We start from the raw sequence: 19,573 nt of genomic DNA on the forward strand, positions 1-19,573 counted from the left end.
ATCTAAAAATGAAAATGTATCACTCCCCCATGCTTTACACTGCAACGCTGCCCAAAAGCTGAGCAGAAAGCCAGTGCATGGAGCACATACTAGGAAGATAAAAAGTACATGGCCTATTCTGAAAGACCCAACACTTGTTACCTGATTTATAAGGGGTTTTCACCAGTTTTGTGGGGTAAAACATCTTCAAATGTTGCAACATTGTGCACAAGTCAAAGCTGCCAAAATGATTAGATCTGGGATGGAGCGTGGTGAAGCCCCCGACAAATTCATCAACATTTAGTGGCGTAAATTTCACCAGAAATGAGTCAGGGACTGGAGTAAGATTTCCGGGGAGACACAAACCATTTTGGGGACCCCCATATTGACAATCTCGTATGCACTTAAATGTGCTGACACTGCAGCCCACCAGGAAGGATTTGTGCCCCCCACGGCCGGTACCTACAAATATATGCAGGAATTTGAGCAGGCGTTTGTGGGTGAGGATGTGCAGGATGTTCCCCGACACGGGCTCCATCACGGGTAACCGGTGAATCTTGTTCTTGATGAGAGAGTAGACGGCATGGAAGAGACTGGGGGAGATACAATGTATCCAGTGCGTAAGGAGTCACTGTCACCAGCGCGCGCCGCAGTGTGCTGTACCCTCACCTGTCACCGGGGGCGATGTAGATCAGGGGCTTGAAGGAGCTCTGCAGGTAAACCTCTAGAAGAGAAGAAAATCGCTGAGAGGTCCGATCAGCGGAGAATACGGGCGACGAGGGGGTAACAATGCTTTACCTCTCCACGTCTCTATTTTATGCTCCTCCAGCTCGTATATCTGCACCTGCAGAAAGACACGAACGATATAATCAGCGTATTCCAGAGCAGAATGTATCCAGAGGAAAGCTGGGTGATATCCTCCGTCCTCCATCAACCGAGACGTGGGACTGACAACCTCTGCAGGGGCGGAAATGAGGGATATATTGGTTGTCACTGAACTATGTCTGCGTGGATTCGTAATGATGTATTTATCATCTGTTCTGCTGTAAAGCTAAGAAAATCTGCCGTTCAGGGAAAGCTGGGTGACTGACACCCCGGTGTGAGCTGTAATGGGGGCCGTAATGGTTGTCAGCCACACTTATTCCCAAACTATTACTTTTATCCCTGTGGGAAAGTCGAGTGACTGAAACGCGTGCAGTAATTGTGCTTCTCAGCAGTTCTTCCACTCTTTGCTATTGGAAAAGTTTAACTTTTTCATTTTTTTTACACTTGACTAAACCACAACCCCAATATGTCACCCCCAATACGGCGCAGACTACGTCCTAATCATCGGTGGGGGGATATTTGCTGTGGGTTCCCTTTTTCTCCCACTTATAGATGCCCCAGTATAGGATGCAGTTACCGGCCTCGTACCAGTGGAGCCTTGTAGTATCGGTGCAGGATGTTGATGAAGTCGGTGATGGTCAGCATTCCTGCAAAGCCAAAGAGGACACGTCACAACGGTGATAGTATCCGGCATAACTGACCAAAGCGGAGACCGATCCGTAATCCCCGACAGTAGAGATCCTCGCTGACAGCAGTGCGGTATAATACAAACTGTCTATAATAATGAGACGTGTTACTCCGGACAGCGGCTGCAGGACAATCCGGTTATCATTTATTCCACTTTTGTGTTGTAACTACTGGTGAGCGAGCACAATCATGCTCAGCTGCTCAGAATTTTCGTATACAGTTGAAACCCTTAGTTTTCATCCGCTTTCTATAAAGACACATCTGCAGGTTTTTCCCTCCCTCTCTATAAAGACACATCTGCGGAGGGAAAAACCTGCAGATGTGTCTTTATACAGTCCCTGACAGAGGTTCTGTCACTTATCCATGTTATGTAAATAAAAGCTTATAACCTGAATTTAAATTCATCCATTGGTTTTATAAATTACTCTTGTGAAAGCTGAAACCCTCCCAAATTTGGTTGAAGTTATGAAAATAAAGTTGCTGCAAAGCTGAAATATTGATCATTTAATGAACACAGAAAGGTCAGATTTTGGCAAGACAAAAGTTTTGTTGCCCACAGAAAGTAATGTGAAATTCAAACAAATAATTAACTTCTAATACAAAGATATGTTGCGTAACATTGGAGAATGAAGCTGTGGTGCTATTAGAGCCATATTTAATATTTTGTGTCACTTCCATGAGCTTGAAGGACGGAATCCATGCGGTTCAACAATGATTCATACAATTTATTGATGAAGTCATCAGGAATAGCAGAGAATGCATCGTACACGCCTCCCAGAGGTCATCTAGATTCTTAGGTTTTGTCTTCCAAGCTTCCTCTTCCTGCTCAATGATGTTCAGGTCTGGTGACTGGGCTGGCCGGTCCTTGAGCACCTTGATCTTCTTTGCCAGGAGGACCTTTGTTGTAGAGATGGATGTATGAGATGGAGACCATCCTGCTGCAGAATTTAACCCCTTTTATAATTGGGAATGTAAGAGGCAGCTAATACTTCTTGATATTTTAGGCTATTGATATTGCCTTCCACCTTGCAAATGTTTCGCACACCCCCATGCTGAATGCAACCCCAGACCATGATCTTTCCACCACCAAACTTAACTGTTTTCTGGGTGAATTTTGGATCCATACGGGCTCCAGTAGGTCTCCTGCAGTATTTGCGGTGGCTGTGGTGTAATTCAACTGACGATTCATCAGAGCAATGCACCTTCTGCCACTTTTCCAGCATTCATCTGTTTAGCAGGGTGTGGGACTTGACAAATGCCACACGTTTTTTAATTGCCTTTTGTTTAGTGCCGGCTTCTGGGCACTGGTTCGACCATGGAGGCCCTTTCGAGACAGAACCCTACAAACTGTTCTGGTTGACACAGGGACTTGAGGTGACCAGGCCTTCTGGAGCTCTGCTGCAGTGGAAGAGGGGCTGGCTTTGGATTTTCTAACCAACAAACGTTCCTCCTGAGCAGTTGTCTTGTGGGGTCTGCTGGACCTGGGCTTGTCAAAAACATCTCCAGTCTCTTCAAATCTTTTTTTAATTCTTTGTACTTGACGCTGAGACACATTAATGGTGCCAGCCACCTCTGCAGTGGATCTGGTCTTCAGCTCCTTGATAATCAAGGCTTTGGTCACAGCAGGGTGGATTTTTGGCATGTTGTCAGAGGTCAAGTTGCAGTTCAACTGAAGGTCTGGGGTGCTGGGTTTACTTTTATACACACCCACTAATTAACCGATCATTTAGTGAGCACAGGTGAGGATGTAAACTAGAATTGGGTGCATTATATGACAAGGCGACAAAACTTTTGTCTTGGCAAAATCTGACCTTTTCTGTGTTCATTAAATGATCAATATTTCAGCTTTGCAGCAACTTTATTTTCATAACCTAAACCAAATTTGGGAGGGTTTCAGCTTTCAAAAGAGTAATTTATAAAACCAAAGGATGAATTTAAAGTCAGGTTATAAGCTTTTATTTACATAGCATGTATAAGCGACAGAACTTCTGTCAGGGATTGTAGAGAGGGAGGGAAAAACCTGAAGATGTGTCTTTATAGAGAGCAAATGTAAACTTCTGGTTTTCTACTGTACATGACACTTTTTTCTAGTCCAGGAGAGAGAAAAAAAAAGACCCCCTCAGGAATCTGTCTGGGTGGAGGGGGTGACAACATCATTCAGGGGCTGCAGACCTGGAACAATAGTGAATCTCGGCAAGAGCCAGAAGTCGTACGAGGACACAGGGAGAAGTCAACCGGAAAGTCACAGAACATCCCGAAAGAAAGAAGACCGGAGCTTATGGGGATCATGGAAAGCGGGGAACATGGGAGAGACCCCGCATCCAGGAGGAGCGTCAGTTGGATGGACGATCAAGATGTTTAGGATCAGGATCTCTGGACTTAAAGAGGCAAACGTGGAATTAAGGAGAACTCAGTCCCATTATCCACCAATATCCACACCGGCCACGTGGACAGATACTAGATCCCAACATATGGTTGTAATATACATTGTATCAATATCGTCTTCTGCTCCTTCAGATACAACGTGTCTCTAGGACTGGACAGATTTCGGGTTTTTCTTACCCACGAAGCTGTGCTGTTTGCTGTCCCACAGAGGCGCCGCCCGGACCCCGTTCGCCACAAGGGCCAAAAAGGCTTTTTTAATCTGTTGAAGGAAAAGAGACAGAAATGGAAGGAAATCAAGAAGCTGAATACGAAGAGAACAAAGCGCGAATCAAGGTCGTCTTATTGCCGGGAGACGCCGGGAGACGCCGGGAACAGGAACTTCTTATTTTTTTGTTATAACTTTCAAGGGGACGGATGATTTATAATGGGCTCGGCTCTTACACAAACACCAGCACTGAGGCTGGATCCGGCTCTGGGGGCCCGGGATAAATATTTGGGGGCTCCAGCCAGTAATAATGTAGTTAAAGTGGTCAAACAAAAGTTTTCTACCATGTAATACCACCATATAGTGCCACAAAAACAGCCATACAGTGATCACATAACAGTGCTTATCAATGCCAACATAAAAGTCACATTCCGTGTCTAAATCAGGCCCCAAATAATAATAATACTGTCATATGGTGTCTCAATAGTGGTACAATACAGTGGCTATTATACTGCAACACACTATCTTCACAATTTCACTGTTTGTTATATAGTGCCAAGTAGTACAACAATACAGATTTACATGTATCATTCTGATATACTAGGTATATGTAATACTAAAAGAAATGTACAAATAAAATGGTAGTATTATATGGTGCCCACATAATATTGCCATACAGTGCCAGCATAATAGTCCTCTACCATGTAATACTTCCATACTTTACCACACTAATAGTGCTATACAGCCATTTGATAATTATGCTATACAGTGCCTACATAGAGAGCATTATGGTATGTAGATAAAAAGTACTATACAGTGCTACATAGTAGTGCTTAATAGTGTCAACATAAAAGTGTTATATAGCACCAACATAATATTGCCATACAGTGTCTGAATTATAGCAGCACACACTGTATAAATAGTACTGTCATATAGTGCTTCAATAATACCCCAGAACAAAGACTATATAATACAATAACACAGTACCTACACAATAACACCACATAGCGGCAATATAACAGTGAGAAATAGTGCAACAATACATCACCATATATATCATTCTGATTGATTAAGTATATTTCATGCTACCACACACTCATCTATATACCATAACGGTATCATATAGTGCTCACATCAGATTGCCATGCAGTACTCCATAATACTGTCATGGCCCACAATCACCACAGCCCCTCATCATCGCTACTCAGCCCTCTTCCTCCAAATCCAGCTTCTCCGCCATGACAGAAAACAATCTCTCCACTCTACTCTCAAGATCACATCTAACCACCTGTGCACTGGACCCGCTCCCATCGCACCTCATCCCCAACATCACCGCAGTCCTCATCCCCAACATCACCGCAGTCCTCATCCCCAACATCACCACAGTCCTCATCCCCAACATCACCACAGTCCTCATCCCCAACATCACCACAGTCCTCATCCCCAACATCACCGCAGTCCTCATCCCCAACATCACCACAGTCCTCATCCCCAACATCACCACAGTCCTCATCCCCAACATCACCACAGTCCTCCTCCCCAACATCACCACAGTCCTCATCCCCAACATCACCACAGTCCTCATCCCCAACATCACCGCAGTCCTCATCCCCAACATCACCGCAGTCCTCATCCCCAACATCACCGCAGTCCTCATCCCCAACATCACCGCAGTCCTCCTCCCCAACATCACCGCAGTCCTCATCCCCAACATCACCACAGTCCTCATCCCCAACATCACCACAGTCCTCATCCCCAACATCACCACAGTCCTCATCCCCAACATCACCACAGTCCTCATCCCCAACATCACCACAGTCCTCATCCCCAACATCACCACAGTCCTCATCCCCAACATCACCACAGTCCTCATCCCCAACATCACCACAGTCCTCATCCCCAACATCACCACAGTCCTCCTCCCCAACATCACCACAGTCCTCATCCCCAACATCACCACAGTCCTCATCCCCAACATCACCGCAGTCCTCATCCCCAACATCACCGCAGTCCTCATCCCCAACATCACCGCAGTCCTCATCCCCAACATCACCGCAGTCCTCCTCCCCAACATCACCGCAGTCCTCATCCCCAACATCACCACAGTCCTCATCCCCAACATCACCACAGTCCTCATCCCCAACATCACCACAGTCCTCCTCCCCAACATCACCACAGTCCTCATCCCCAACATCACCACAGTCCTCATCCCCAACATCACCACAGTCCTCATCCCCAACATCACCACAGTCCTCCTCCCCAACATCACCACAGTCCTCATCCCCAACATCACCACAGTCCTCATCCCCAACATCACCGCAGTCCTCATCCCCAACATCACCGCAGTCCTCCTCCCCAACATCACCACAGTCCTCATCCCCAACATCACCACAGTCCTCATCCCCAACATCACCACAGTCCTCATCCCCAACATCACCGCAGTCCTCATCCCCAACATCACCACAGTCCTCCTCCCCAACATCACCACAGTCCTCATCCCCAACATCACCGCAGTCCTCATCCCCAACATCACCACAGTCCTCATCCCCAACATCACCGCAGTCCTCATCCCCAACATCACCGCAGTCCTCCTCCCCAACATCACCGCAGTCCTCCTCCCCAACATCACCGCAGTCCTCATCCCCAACATCACCACAGTCCTCATCCCCAACATCACCGCAGTCCTCATCCCAGCCCTCACCCATCTCTTCAACCTATCACTAACAAGTGGTGTATTCCCCGCATGCTTTAAACATGCCTCTATTACACCCATCCTCAAAAAGCCCTCCCTTGACCCTTCCTCTGTGTCACACTATCGCCCCATATCCCTTCTCCCCTATGCCTCAAAACTACTGGAACAGCATGTCCATCTTGAATTGTCCTCACCTCTCCTCCTGCTCCCTCTTTGACCAGCCACAGTCCGGCTTCCGACCTCATCATTCCACTGAAACTGCCCTAACAAAAGTCACTAACGGCCTACTAACCGCCAAAGCCAAGCGACACTACTCTGTCCTCCTCCTCCTGGACCTGTCCTCTGCCTTCTACACTATTCTGTCCTCCTCCTCCTGGACCTGTCCTCTGCCCTCTACACTACTCTGTCCTCCTCCTCCTCCTCCTGGACCTGTCCTCTGCCCTCTACACTACTCTGTCCTCCTCCTCCTGGACCTGTCCTCTGCCCTCTACACTACTCTGTCCTCCTCCTCCTGGACCTGTCCTCTGCCCTCTACACTACTCTGTCCTCCTCCTCCTCCTCCTGGACCTGTCCTCTGCCCTCTACACTACTCTGTCCTCCTCCTGGACCTGTCCTCTGCCCTCTACACTACTCTGTCCTCCTCCTCCTCCTCCTGGACCTGTCCTCTGCCCTCTACACTGCTCTGTCCTCTGCCTTCGACACAGTAGACCATTCCCTTCTATTACAGATTCTCTCATCTCTGGGCATCACAGACGTGGCCCTATCTTGGATATCCTCATACCTAACCGACCGAACTTTCAGCGTCTCCCATTCTCACACCACTTCCTCATCTCGCCCCCTATCAGTCGGTGTCCCCCAAGGTTCAGTTCTTGGACCCCTGCTGTTCTCCATCTACACCTTCGGCCTGGGACAGCTCATAGAGTCCCACAGCTTTCGATATCATCTCTACGCTGATGACACAGATCTACCTCTCTGGACCTGACATCTCCTCCCTACTAACCAGAATCCCACAATGTCTCTGCTATTTCATCCTTCTTCTCTGCACGATTCCTAAAACTTAACATGGACAAAACAGAGTTCATTGTCTTTCCTCCTCCTCACTCATCTCCTCCAACAAGCCTTTCCATCAAACTCGATGGTTGCTCACTCTCCCCAGTCTCATAAGCTCGTTGCCTTGGAGTAACCCTCGACTCTGCTCTATCCTTCAAGCCACACATCTAAGCCCTCTTCACCTCATGCCGATTACAACTCAAAAATATCTCCCGGATCCGTGCTTTCCTTAACCAAGAATCTGCAAAAACATTAGTGCATGCCCTCATCATCTCCCGCCTCGACTACTGCAACCTCCTGCTCTGTGGCCTCCCTTCCAACACTCTTGCACCCCTCCAATCTATCCTAAACTCTGCGTCCCGCTTAATCCACCTCTCCCCTCGCTACTCCCCAGCCTCGCCACTCTGCCAATCCCTTCACTGGCTTCCCATCACCCATCGACTCCAGTTCAAAACATTAACCATGACCTACAAAGCCATCCACAACCCGTCTCCTCCATACATCTGTGACCTAGTCTCCCGGTACCTACCTGCACGCAACCTTAGATCCTCACAAGATCTCCTTCTCTGCTCCTCTCTTATTTCCTCTTCCCACAATCGTGTACAAGATTTCTCCCGTGCATCCCCCATACTCTGGAACGCTCTACCTCAGCATATTAGAGTCTCCCCTACCGTGGAAAGCTTCAAGAGGAACCTCAAGACCCACCTCTTCCAACAAGCCTACAACCTACAATAGCCCTCAGTCCAGTACACCACTGCGCAACCAGCTCTGTCCTCACCTACTGTATCATCACCCATTCCCTGTAGACTGTGAGCCCCTCGCGGGCAGGGTCCTCTCTCCTCCTGTAGGCTGTGAGCCCTCGCGGGCAGGGTCCTCTCTCCCCCTGTAGACTGTGAGCCCTCGCGGGCAGGGTCCTCTCTCCCCCTGTAGACTGTAAGCCCTCGCGGGCAGGGTCCTCTCTCCCCCTGTAGACTGTGAGCCCTCGCGGGCAGGGTCCTCTCTCCCCCTGTAGACTGTGAGCCCTCGCGGGCAGGGTCCTCTCTCCCCCTGTAGACTGTGAGCCCTCGCGGGCAGGGTCCTCTCTCCCCCTGTAGACTGTGAGCCCTCGCGGGCAGGGTCCTCTCTCCTCCTGTAGACTGTGAGCCCTCGCGGGCAGGGTCCTCTCTCCTCTTGTACTAGTCTGTTATGTACTGTTAATGATTGTTGTACGTATACCCTCTCTCACTTGTAAAGCGCCATGGAATAAATGGCGCTATAATAATAAATAATAATAATAATAGTAGCAAATAATACTACTATATAGCACATGTACATTATACTGATATATTATGTATATGTATTACTGTCACGCACTCCTCAAACTAACAGTGCTATAAACCAACATCATAGTATCATACTGTGTCCATATGATACTGCATAAGTCAGGTTATACTAAATAATTGGACAATAGTATCCAAAAAGTCCCGTACAGTACCCACATAGTGCTGTACCACATAGTACCTCCATAATTCAACTGTTCTGAGTGCAAGTAATACCGTCATACACTGTCAAACAGTACCATGCAGCATTCCAATAATACCGCCACACATTGTTCCAATAATTCAACAAAAAAAAGGAGAATTGTGGTTTAAGGGATAGAAATAAATATTTTATTAGCTGGCAAATACCATATTATAACACTCATAATTTGCATATGGAGAGCAGAGGTCAAAAAGGGGTATCCAGGTATTCAGTATATAGTTAATTAAATCACATTATTGCTACAAGGAATGTCCACAAAGGATACAGGGAATAAAGTGTCATGTGCAATACAATTACTATTACCACAGAAACAGGGGGATTACATAAACATTGCACACAGTCCCATGTAAAGTGCTGTGCATATCCTAGTGGATCAGACAAGAGTATTAGCAGCACATATACAGTTAGGTCCAGAAATATTTGGACAGTGACACAATTTTGGCGAGTTGGGCTCTGCATGCCACCACATTGGATTTGAAATGAAACCTCTACAACAGAATTCAAGTGCAGATTGTAACGTTTAATTTGAAGGTTTGAACAAAAATATCTGATAGAAATTGTAGGAATTGTCACATTTCTTTACAAACACTCCACATTTTAGGAGGTCAAAAGTAATTGGACAAATAAACCAAACCCAACCAAAATATTTTTATTTTCAATATTTTGTTGCGAATCCTTTGGAGGCAATCACTGCCTTAAGTCTGGAACCCATGGACATCACCAAACGCTGGGTTTCCTCCTTCTTAATGCTTTGCCAGGCCTTTACAGCCTGGCAAAGCATTAAGTGAACGGGTTCTTCTTCACCAAAGAAAGTATGCGGCGATCATCCACCACTGTTGTCATCCGTGGACGCCCAGGCCTTTTTGAGTTCCCAAGCTCACCAGTCAATTCCTTTCTTCTCAGAATGTACCCGACTGTTGATTTTGCTACTCCAAGCATGTCTGCTGTCTCTCTGATGGATTTTTTCTTTTTTTTTCAGCCTCAGGATGTTCTGCTTCACCTCAATTGAGAGTTCCTTAGACCACATGTTGTCTGGTCACAGCAACAGCTTCCAAATGCAAAACCACACACCTGTAATCAACCCCAGACCTTTTAACTACTTCATTGATTACAGGTTAATGAGGGAGACACCTTCAGAGTTAATTGCAGCCCTTAGAGTCCCTTGACCAATTACTTTTGGTCCCTTTAAAAAGAGGAGGCTATGCATTACAGAGCTATGATTCCTAAACCCTTACTCCGATTTGGATGTGAAAACTCTCATATTGTATTTCTGAACATGTTTTTGTAAACAGCTAAAATAACAAAACTGGTGTCACTGTCCAAATATTTCTGGCCCTGACTGTATAACAAATCAAGTAACAGTCATATGTATACCAGTACCCAGAGGTGGAGGGGACTCACACCAAGCCTAAGAACGCGCGTTTCGCGGGTAGCTTTATCAACCAGGCGAGGTAAGAGTGGCCACCCCCAGTGATACCAGTCCTTTATATACCGACCTGTAGAGACGTGTCAAACACGACCAGCTTGCAGCTTGTGGGGATGGCGTCGTAGCATCGGCGTTTCATCATAAACTCCATGTAAACCCCGGCGTCCACCCCGAGATCGGCTGCGAGGGAAGAGAATAAATCACAGCGCATAAAAGTTACCGCCATATGTGCTGCACGGGACGCTCAGACTATACAACTGTAGACAGGAGCGCATACAAGTATTCAAACCCCATTTATTAAAGTGACAGCGCCCCATAAAAGCCAGAATAGGTAGAAAATACAATCCTCTGTATAATCAGATGTCTGCAGAGACGCAGCGAAAACTCAAGAATGGAAAAGCGCCAGAAATAGGAGAACGCCGGATTATCAGACTCTGGATTATTGGATTGTGGATTATAGGAGCTCATAGTATAGAATGCATTTATTAACCTGACACTAAAGGGTGCTTTACACGCTGCGACATCGCTAACGATATATCGTCGCGGTCACGGTGTTTGTGACGCACATCCGGTGTCGTTAGCGATATCGCAGCGTGTAAAGAGCCCTTATCACCTATGCAGAGGGCAGCAACCGAAAATCCCGACCTGCAATGTGAATTCATCCATAGACAGTAGAGATATCAGCGGGATGACAAGGGTGTGTGAACGAGGCCCAAATAAAGCCGCCCATGCAGAAGGGATAATGGACGGCCCCTGCGGTGCTGGAGGATGTTATCATTAACCATTCCACTTCTGACCACCAGGGATGCTATTGATAATCATTCCACTGCTCTACACCAACAGGGATGCTATCATTAACAATAACACTGCCCCAGACCACCAGGGATATTATCGATAATCATACACTGCCCCCAGACCACCAGGGATATTCTCGATACTCATACACTTCCTCAGACCACCAGGGATGTTATCGATAATGATACACTGCCCTAGACCACCAGGGATGTTATCGATAATCATACACTTCCTCAGACCACCAGGGATATTATCAATAATCATGCACTGCCCCAGACCACCAGGGATGTTATCGATAATCATACACTGCCCCAGACCACCAGGGATGTTATCGATAATCATACACTGCCCCAGACCACCAGGGATGTTATCGATAATCATACACTGCCCAGACCACCAGGGATATTATCGATAATCATACACTGCCCCAGACCACCAGGGATGTTATCGATAATCATACACTGCCCAGACCACCAGGGATATTATCGATAATCATACACTGCCCCAGACCACCAGGGATGTTATCGATAATCATACACTGCCCCAGACCACCAGGGATGTTATCGATAATCATACACTGCCCAGACCACCAGGGATATTATCGATAATCATACACTTCCTCAGACCACCAGGGATGTTATCGATAATCATACACTGCCCCAGACAACCAGGGATGTTATCGATAATCATACACTGCCCAGACCACCAGGGATATTATCGATAATCATACACTGCCCCAGACCACCAGGGATGTTATTGATAATCATACACTGCCCCAGACCACCAGGGATGTTATTGATAATCATACACTGCCCCAGACCACCAGGGATGTTATCGATAATCATACACTGCCCCAGACCACCAGGGATGTTATCGATAATCATACACTGCCCCAGACCACCAGGGATATTATCGATAATCATACACTGCCCCAGACAACCAGGGATGTTATTGATAATCATACACTGCCCCAGACCACCAGGGATATTATCGATAATCATACACTGCCCCAGACCACCAGGGATATTATCGATAATCATACACTGCCCCAGACAACCAGGGATGTTATCTATAATCATACACTGCCCAGACCACCAGGGATATTATCGATAATCATACACTGCCCCAGACCACCAGGGATGTTATTGATAATCATACACTGCCCCAGACCACCAGGGATGTTATCGATAATCATACACTGCCCCAGACAACCAGGGATGTTATCGATAATCATACACTGCCCAGACCACCAGAGAAGTTATTGATAATCATACACTGCCCCCAGACCACCAGGGATATTATCGATAATCATACACTGCCCCCAGACCACCAGGGATATTATCGATAATCATGCACTGCCCAGACCACCAGGGATGTTATTGATAATCATACACTGCCCCAGACCACCAGGGATGTTATCGATAATCATACACTGCCCCAGACCACCAGGGATATTATCGATAATCATACACTGCCCCAGACCACCAGGGATATTATCGATAATCATACACTTCCCCAGACAACCAGGGATGTTATCGATAATCATACACTGCCCAGACAACCAGGGATGTTATCGATAATCATACACTGCCCAGACCACCAGGGATATTATCGATAATCATACACTGCCCCAGACCACCAGGGATGTTATTGATAATCATACACTTCCTCAGACCACCAGGGATATTATCGATAATCATACACTTCCTCAGACCACCAGGGATGTTATCGATAATCATACACTGCCCCAGACAACCAGGGATGTTATCGATAATCATACACTGCCCAGACCACCAGGGATATTATCGATAATCATACACTGCCCCAGACCACCAGGGATGTTATCGATAATCATACACTGCCCCAGACCACCAGGGATGTTATCGATAATCATACACTGCCCCAGACCACCAGGGATGTTATTGATAATCATACACTGCCCCAGACCACCAGAGATGTTATCGATAATCATACACTGCCCCAGACAACCAGGGATGTTATCGATAATCATACACTGCCCAGACCACCAGAGAAGTTATTGATAATCATACACTGCCCCCAGACCACCAGGGATATTATCGATAATCATACACTGCCCCCAGACCACCAGGGATATTATCGATAATCATGCACTGCCCAGACCACCAGGGATGTTATTGATAATCATGCACTGCCCAGACCACTAGGGATGTTATTGATAATCATGCACTGCCCAGACCACTAGGGATGTTATTGATAATCATACACTGCCCAGACCACCAGGGATATTATCGATAATCATACACTGCCCCAGACCACCAGGGATGTTATCGATAATCATACACTGCCCCAGACCACCAGGGATATTATCGATAATCATACACTGCCCAGACCACCAGGGATATTATCGATAATCATACACTGCCCCAGACCACCAGGGATATTATCGATAATCATACACTGCCCAGACCACCAGGGATATTATCGATAATCATACACTGCCCCAGACAACCAGGGATATTATCGATAATCATACACTGCCCCAGACCACCAGGGATATTATCGATAATCATACACTGCCCCAGACCACCAGGGATATTATCGATAATCATACACTGCCCCAGACCACCAGGGATGTTATCGATAATCATACACTGCCCCAGACCACCAGGGATGTTATCGATAATCATACACTGCCCAGACAACCAGGGATGTTATCGATAATCATACACTGCCCAGACCACCAGGGATATTATCGATAATCATACACTGCCCCAGACCACCAGGGATGTTATCGATAATCATACACTTCCTCAGACCACCAGGGATATTATCGATAATCATACACTTCCTCAGACCACCAGGGATGTTATCGATAATCATACACTGCCCCAGACAACCAGGGATGTTATCGATAATCATACACTGCCCAGACCACCAGGGATATTATCGATAATCATACACTGCCCCAGACCACCAGGGATGTTATCGATAATCATACACTGCCCCAGACCACCAGGGATGTTATTGATAATCATACACTGCCCCAGACCACCAGGGATGTTATCGATAATCATACACTGCCCCAGACAACCAGGGATGTTATCGATAATCATACACTGCCCAGACCACCAGAGAAGTTATTGATAATCATACACTGCCCCCAGACCACCAGGGATATTATCGATAATCATACACTGCCCCCAGACCACCAGGGATATTATCGATAATCATGCACTGCCCAGACCACTAGGGATGTTATTGATAATCATGCACTGCCCAGACCACTAGGGATGTTATTGATAATCATACACTGCCCAGACCACCAGGGATATTATCGATAATCATACACTGCCCCAGACCACCAGGGATGTTATCGATAATCATACACTGCCCAGACCACCAGGGATATTATCGATAATCATACACTGCCCCAGACCACCAGGGATATTATCGATAATCATACACTGCCCAGACCACCAGGGATATTATCGATAATCATACACTGCCCCAGACAACCAGGGATATTATCGATAATCATACACTGCCCCAGACCACCAGGGATATTATCGATAATCATACACTGCCCCAGACCACCAGGGATATTATCGATAATCATACACTGCCCCAGACCACCAGGGATGTTACCCAGTGTTGGCCGGATGTGCTCAGCTGCAGGGCTGCACAGCACTGTATACTGGGCACTGCACATCTGCCCTTATAGATTTGATTATGGATGATGGGGCCGCGCTGCGCAGCTCACCCCTGAGCACATCCAGCTCCGCCGACTCCTAGAACAGCTGATCAGTGCGGTGCCGGATGCCTGACCTGATATTGATGACCGACCTTAAGGATCAGTATTAAATGCATCGTCCCAAACGGCCCCTGTAATGTCTTTCCTGCTCCAAACCACCAGGGAACTTTTTACTAAATATTTAATCCAGGATCCTATCCCAATATGTAGTAGGTGTAATAATAATAATATTATTAGCATATACTTCCTATTAGAAACGCAGTATAGTTCTCCTGATTAGCCATGTCTCTTACCTCATGTGCAGGGCATTGCAGGAGGTTAGGTAGCCATGGTTACAGCCTGGCATATAGGGACATTTTAATCCATAGATCTTGGAATAATAATAATTTCCACAATTGGATGTTATATAAAATGTCCCTGCGCTGAGATAATCTTATATATGTGTCCCTGCTGTGTACTGTGTAATGGCTGTGTCTGACCTTACAGGACATGGTCTGATCATATCAAATCTACTGGGCGGGGGAGGACGCAAAAGAGTATACACATATTACAGGTCAAGATCACAGCTGATTCTTCCTGTGAGGTAAAACATTTCCCTGCCTGTTTTTAAAAAAAAATGTTTTACCTAGAAGAAAGAATTATTTCTGACCCTGTGCTGTAATATCTGTATACTTTATTACTTCTTTCCCAGCCCAGGAGATGGGGTACGATCAGACCATGTCCTGTATGGTCAGACACAGCTATTACACAGTACACAGCAGGACACATATATAAGATTATCTCAGCGCAGGGACATTTTATATAACGTCCAATTCTGGAAATTATTATTATTATTCCAAGATCTATTGATTAAAATCAATTTTGTTGGGGGGAAACCCCTTTAACCGCCCACCTGACCTCCTGCAAGACGGGTAATGGGGACCCTCATTCTAGAAGGTCCCAGAGGTGGAAGCTGCATCTATCAGCGGACCACAGTGTCTGCATCTTCCCTGTAATGAGTGACCCCAAAAGGTGTCTGATAACAATTACCTGGAGTGGGGTACAGCGGGAAACCCGGGCCCAGGAACATTTCATCCTATAGAAAAGAGAATCAGTCACTGACAAGTAACTCCTAGTTATAGTTATCTATATATTCATCCATCTATCCCTCTATCTATCCCTCTATCTATCTATCCCTCTATCTATCTATCCCTCTATCTATCTATCTATCCCTCTATCTATCCCTCTATCTATCCCTCTATCTATCTATCTATCCCTCTATCTATCTATCCCTCTATCTATCTATCTATCCATCTATCTATCTATCCCTCTATCTATCTATCCCTCTATCTATCTATCCCTCTATCTATCTATCCCTCTATCTATCTATCTATCTATCCCTCTATCTATCTATCTATCCCTCTATCTATCCCTCTATCTATCTATCTATCTATCCCTCTATCTATCTACCCCTCTATCTATCCCTCTATCTATCCATCTATCTATCTATCCCTCTATCTATCCCTCTATCTATCTATCCCTCCATCATCCATCCATCTTTCATACAATCCTCCTCTTATTACAATGTTGCAATATGAGCACCAGGTAGGAATGTAGCTATAGAAGTGGCCAATATGACGGCCTGGATTATAGGAAGGGGTTAATAACCCATAGCCATCACCATCTGGGGGCTTCCACCCTCCAAGAATGAATCTGGTCTCTGCAGCATCACAGCACCTGGGTTGTAGGTTCTGAGCTCTGCTGATTGGGCACCATATTGCGCTATTACTTATACAGTATATGGCGGTATTCTAGCAGTGCCATTTAGCAGTTTTTGGCCGGCGTACAGTACATGATGTTACTTGAGCACTATATTGCTAATTGGGCACTGTGTGACATTATTTGGACATTATTTTTTGTATGATTTGCAGTATGATGTAAGCGCTACCTGGTGATGTAATGTCTGCCTTCTGGGTCATGTGTGATTTCAATTTCCGGTATGTGTTATTGGACACTCTACAAGGCAATTATTTGGGTACTAAATGATGTATTATTTGGGCACTCTATGGGTTGTTATTTAGGTATTATATGGTCTTATTTAAGTATTATATGATGTCTTATTTGGGCACTATATGATGTCTTATTTGGGTACTATATGATGTCTTATTTGGGCACTATATGATGTCTTATTTGGGCACTATATGATGTCTTATTTGGGCACTATATGTCGTCTTATTTGGGCACTATATGACGTCTTATTTGAGCACTATATCATGTATTATTTGGGCACTCTATGGGTTGTTATTTAGGTATTATATGGTCTTATTTAAGTATTATATGATGTCTTATTTGGGCACTATATGATGTCTTATTTGGGCACTATATGACGTCTTATTTGGGCACTATATGACGTCTTATTTGAGCACTATATGATGTATTATTTGGGCACTACATGGTGTCTTATTTGAGCACTATATGAGGTCTTATTTGAGCACTATATGATGTCTTATTTGGGTACTATATGATGTCTTATTTGGGTACTATTTGATGTCTTATTTGGGCACTATATGACGTCTTATTTGGGCACTATATGACATCTTATTTGGGCATTATATGACATCTTATTTGGGCACTATATGACGTTTTATTTGGGCACTATATGAAGTTTTATTTGGGCACTATATGACGTCTTATTTGGGCACTATATGACGTCTTATTTGGGCACTATATGACGTCTTATTTGGGCACTATATGATGTCTTATTTGGGCACTATATGACGTCTTATTTGGGCACTATATGATGTCTTATTTGGGCACTATATGATGTCTTATTTGGGCACTATATGATGTCTTATTTGGGCACTATATGATGTCTTATTTGGGCACTATATGATGTCTTATTTGGGCACTATATGAGGTCTTATTTGGGCACTGTATGATGTCTTGTTTGGGCACTATATGATGTCTTATTTGGGTACTATATGATGTCTTATTTGGGTACTATATGAGGTCTTATTTGGGCACTATATGATGTCTTATTTGGGCACTATATGATGTCTTATTTGGGCACTATATGATGTCTTATTTGGGCACTATATGATGTCTTATTTGGGTACTATATGAGGTCTTATTTGGGCACTATATGATGTCTTGTTTGGGCACTATATGATGTCTTATTTGGGTACTATATGATGTCTTATTTGGGTACTATATGAGGTCTTATTTGGGCACTATATGATGTCTTATTTGGGTACTATATGATGTCTTATTTGGGTACTATATGAGGTCTTATTTGGGCACTATATGATGTCTTATTTGGGTACTATATGATGTCTTATTTGGGTACTATATGAGGTCTTATTTGGGTACTATATGATGTCTTATTTGGGCACTATATGATGTCTTATTTGGGTACTATATGGTGACTTATTTGAGTACTATTACTATATGATATCTTATTTGGGCACTATATGTCTTAATTGGGTACTATATGATGTCTTATTTGGGCACTATATGATGTCTTATTTAGGCACTGTATGGGTTGTTATTTGGGCACTATATGATGTATTATTTGGGGACCCTTCGTTAGTATTTACGACATAATATAGGGAGTTATTTGAGGAATTCATGAAATATTATGTTATCACTGTATAGCGAGTTTTCAGGATATATTTGGCACTATACTGAGTATTATTTTGGCAATACGTACATGATATATTTCGATACTTTTTTCTGATTCTCACTAATAAATATGTCCACGGGTTTCTCCACACAATGTCCTGTTCAGGAGCCACCATAGATTATGTGCTCTGCTGAAAACCCGATCCACCCGCCGCCTCCAGCAGATCCTCCACCTGTCAGGCTCGCTGATCGTCTTTCACACCTAAAGATAACTGACTGTCGGGGGAACATCTGAGCCGGAATCTGATGCTTTGGCCGACCTTTATCTAATAAACCGTATATATATATATATATATATATATATATATATATATATATATATATATGTTTGTGTGTATATATATATGTGTGTGTGTATATATATATGTATGTGTGTATATATATATACATATATATACCATTACTGTCCATTCAGACTGGAGCAGCGGCAAAAGAGGCAAAATATGAGTGTAACGGTCACAGGGCAGAGCAGTAATAATGGGGGGACTCGAAGCTTCCCAGCTCTGTGGAACTACAACTCCCAGTGCAATCAGTGCTGTAACATGATGTAGCGGAGCAGCCACATGCAGTAACACTGGGTTTGTTATGTCGTACGGTGATATTTCTCATAAGGCA

General features: G+C 44.9%; 1 protein-coding gene across 3 annotated transcripts in view; it reads right to left on the reverse strand.

Moving 5' to 3' along the window:
* Positions 1–19,573, reverse strand: part of PRKAG3 (protein kinase AMP-activated non-catalytic subunit gamma 3) — a 42,362-nt gene that overhangs the window by 22,432 nt on the left and 357 nt on the right. For 2 of the 3 annotated variants that reach the window (XR_012724723.1, XM_075317090.1), the window contains exons 2-8: positions 16,328–16,373; positions 10,841–10,950; positions 4,054–4,135; positions 1,393–1,451; positions 778–823; positions 649–703; positions 446–572 (exon numbers count right to left, since the gene is read on the reverse strand). Coding sequence is in view for 1 of the 3 variants with exons in the window: in XM_075317090.1 (XP_075173205.1) it covers positions 446–572; positions 649–703; positions 778–823; positions 1,393–1,451; positions 4,054–4,135; positions 10,841–10,950; positions 16,328–16,373 (525 nt within the window). In the remaining 2 variants the exon portion in view is untranslated. The remainder of the gene's footprint in view (positions 1–445; positions 573–648; positions 704–777; positions 824–1,392; positions 1,452–4,053; positions 4,136–10,840; positions 10,951–16,327; positions 16,374–19,573) is intronic. The other variant, XR_012724724.1, reaches the window with a different exon arrangement.

This window comes from Anomaloglossus baeobatrachus, chromosome 7 (assembly GCF_048569485.1).
Source record: "Anomaloglossus baeobatrachus isolate aAnoBae1 chromosome 7, aAnoBae1.hap1, whole genome shotgun sequence".
Lineage (NCBI taxonomy): Eukaryota > Metazoa > Chordata > Amphibia > Anura > Aromobatidae > Anomaloglossus > Anomaloglossus baeobatrachus.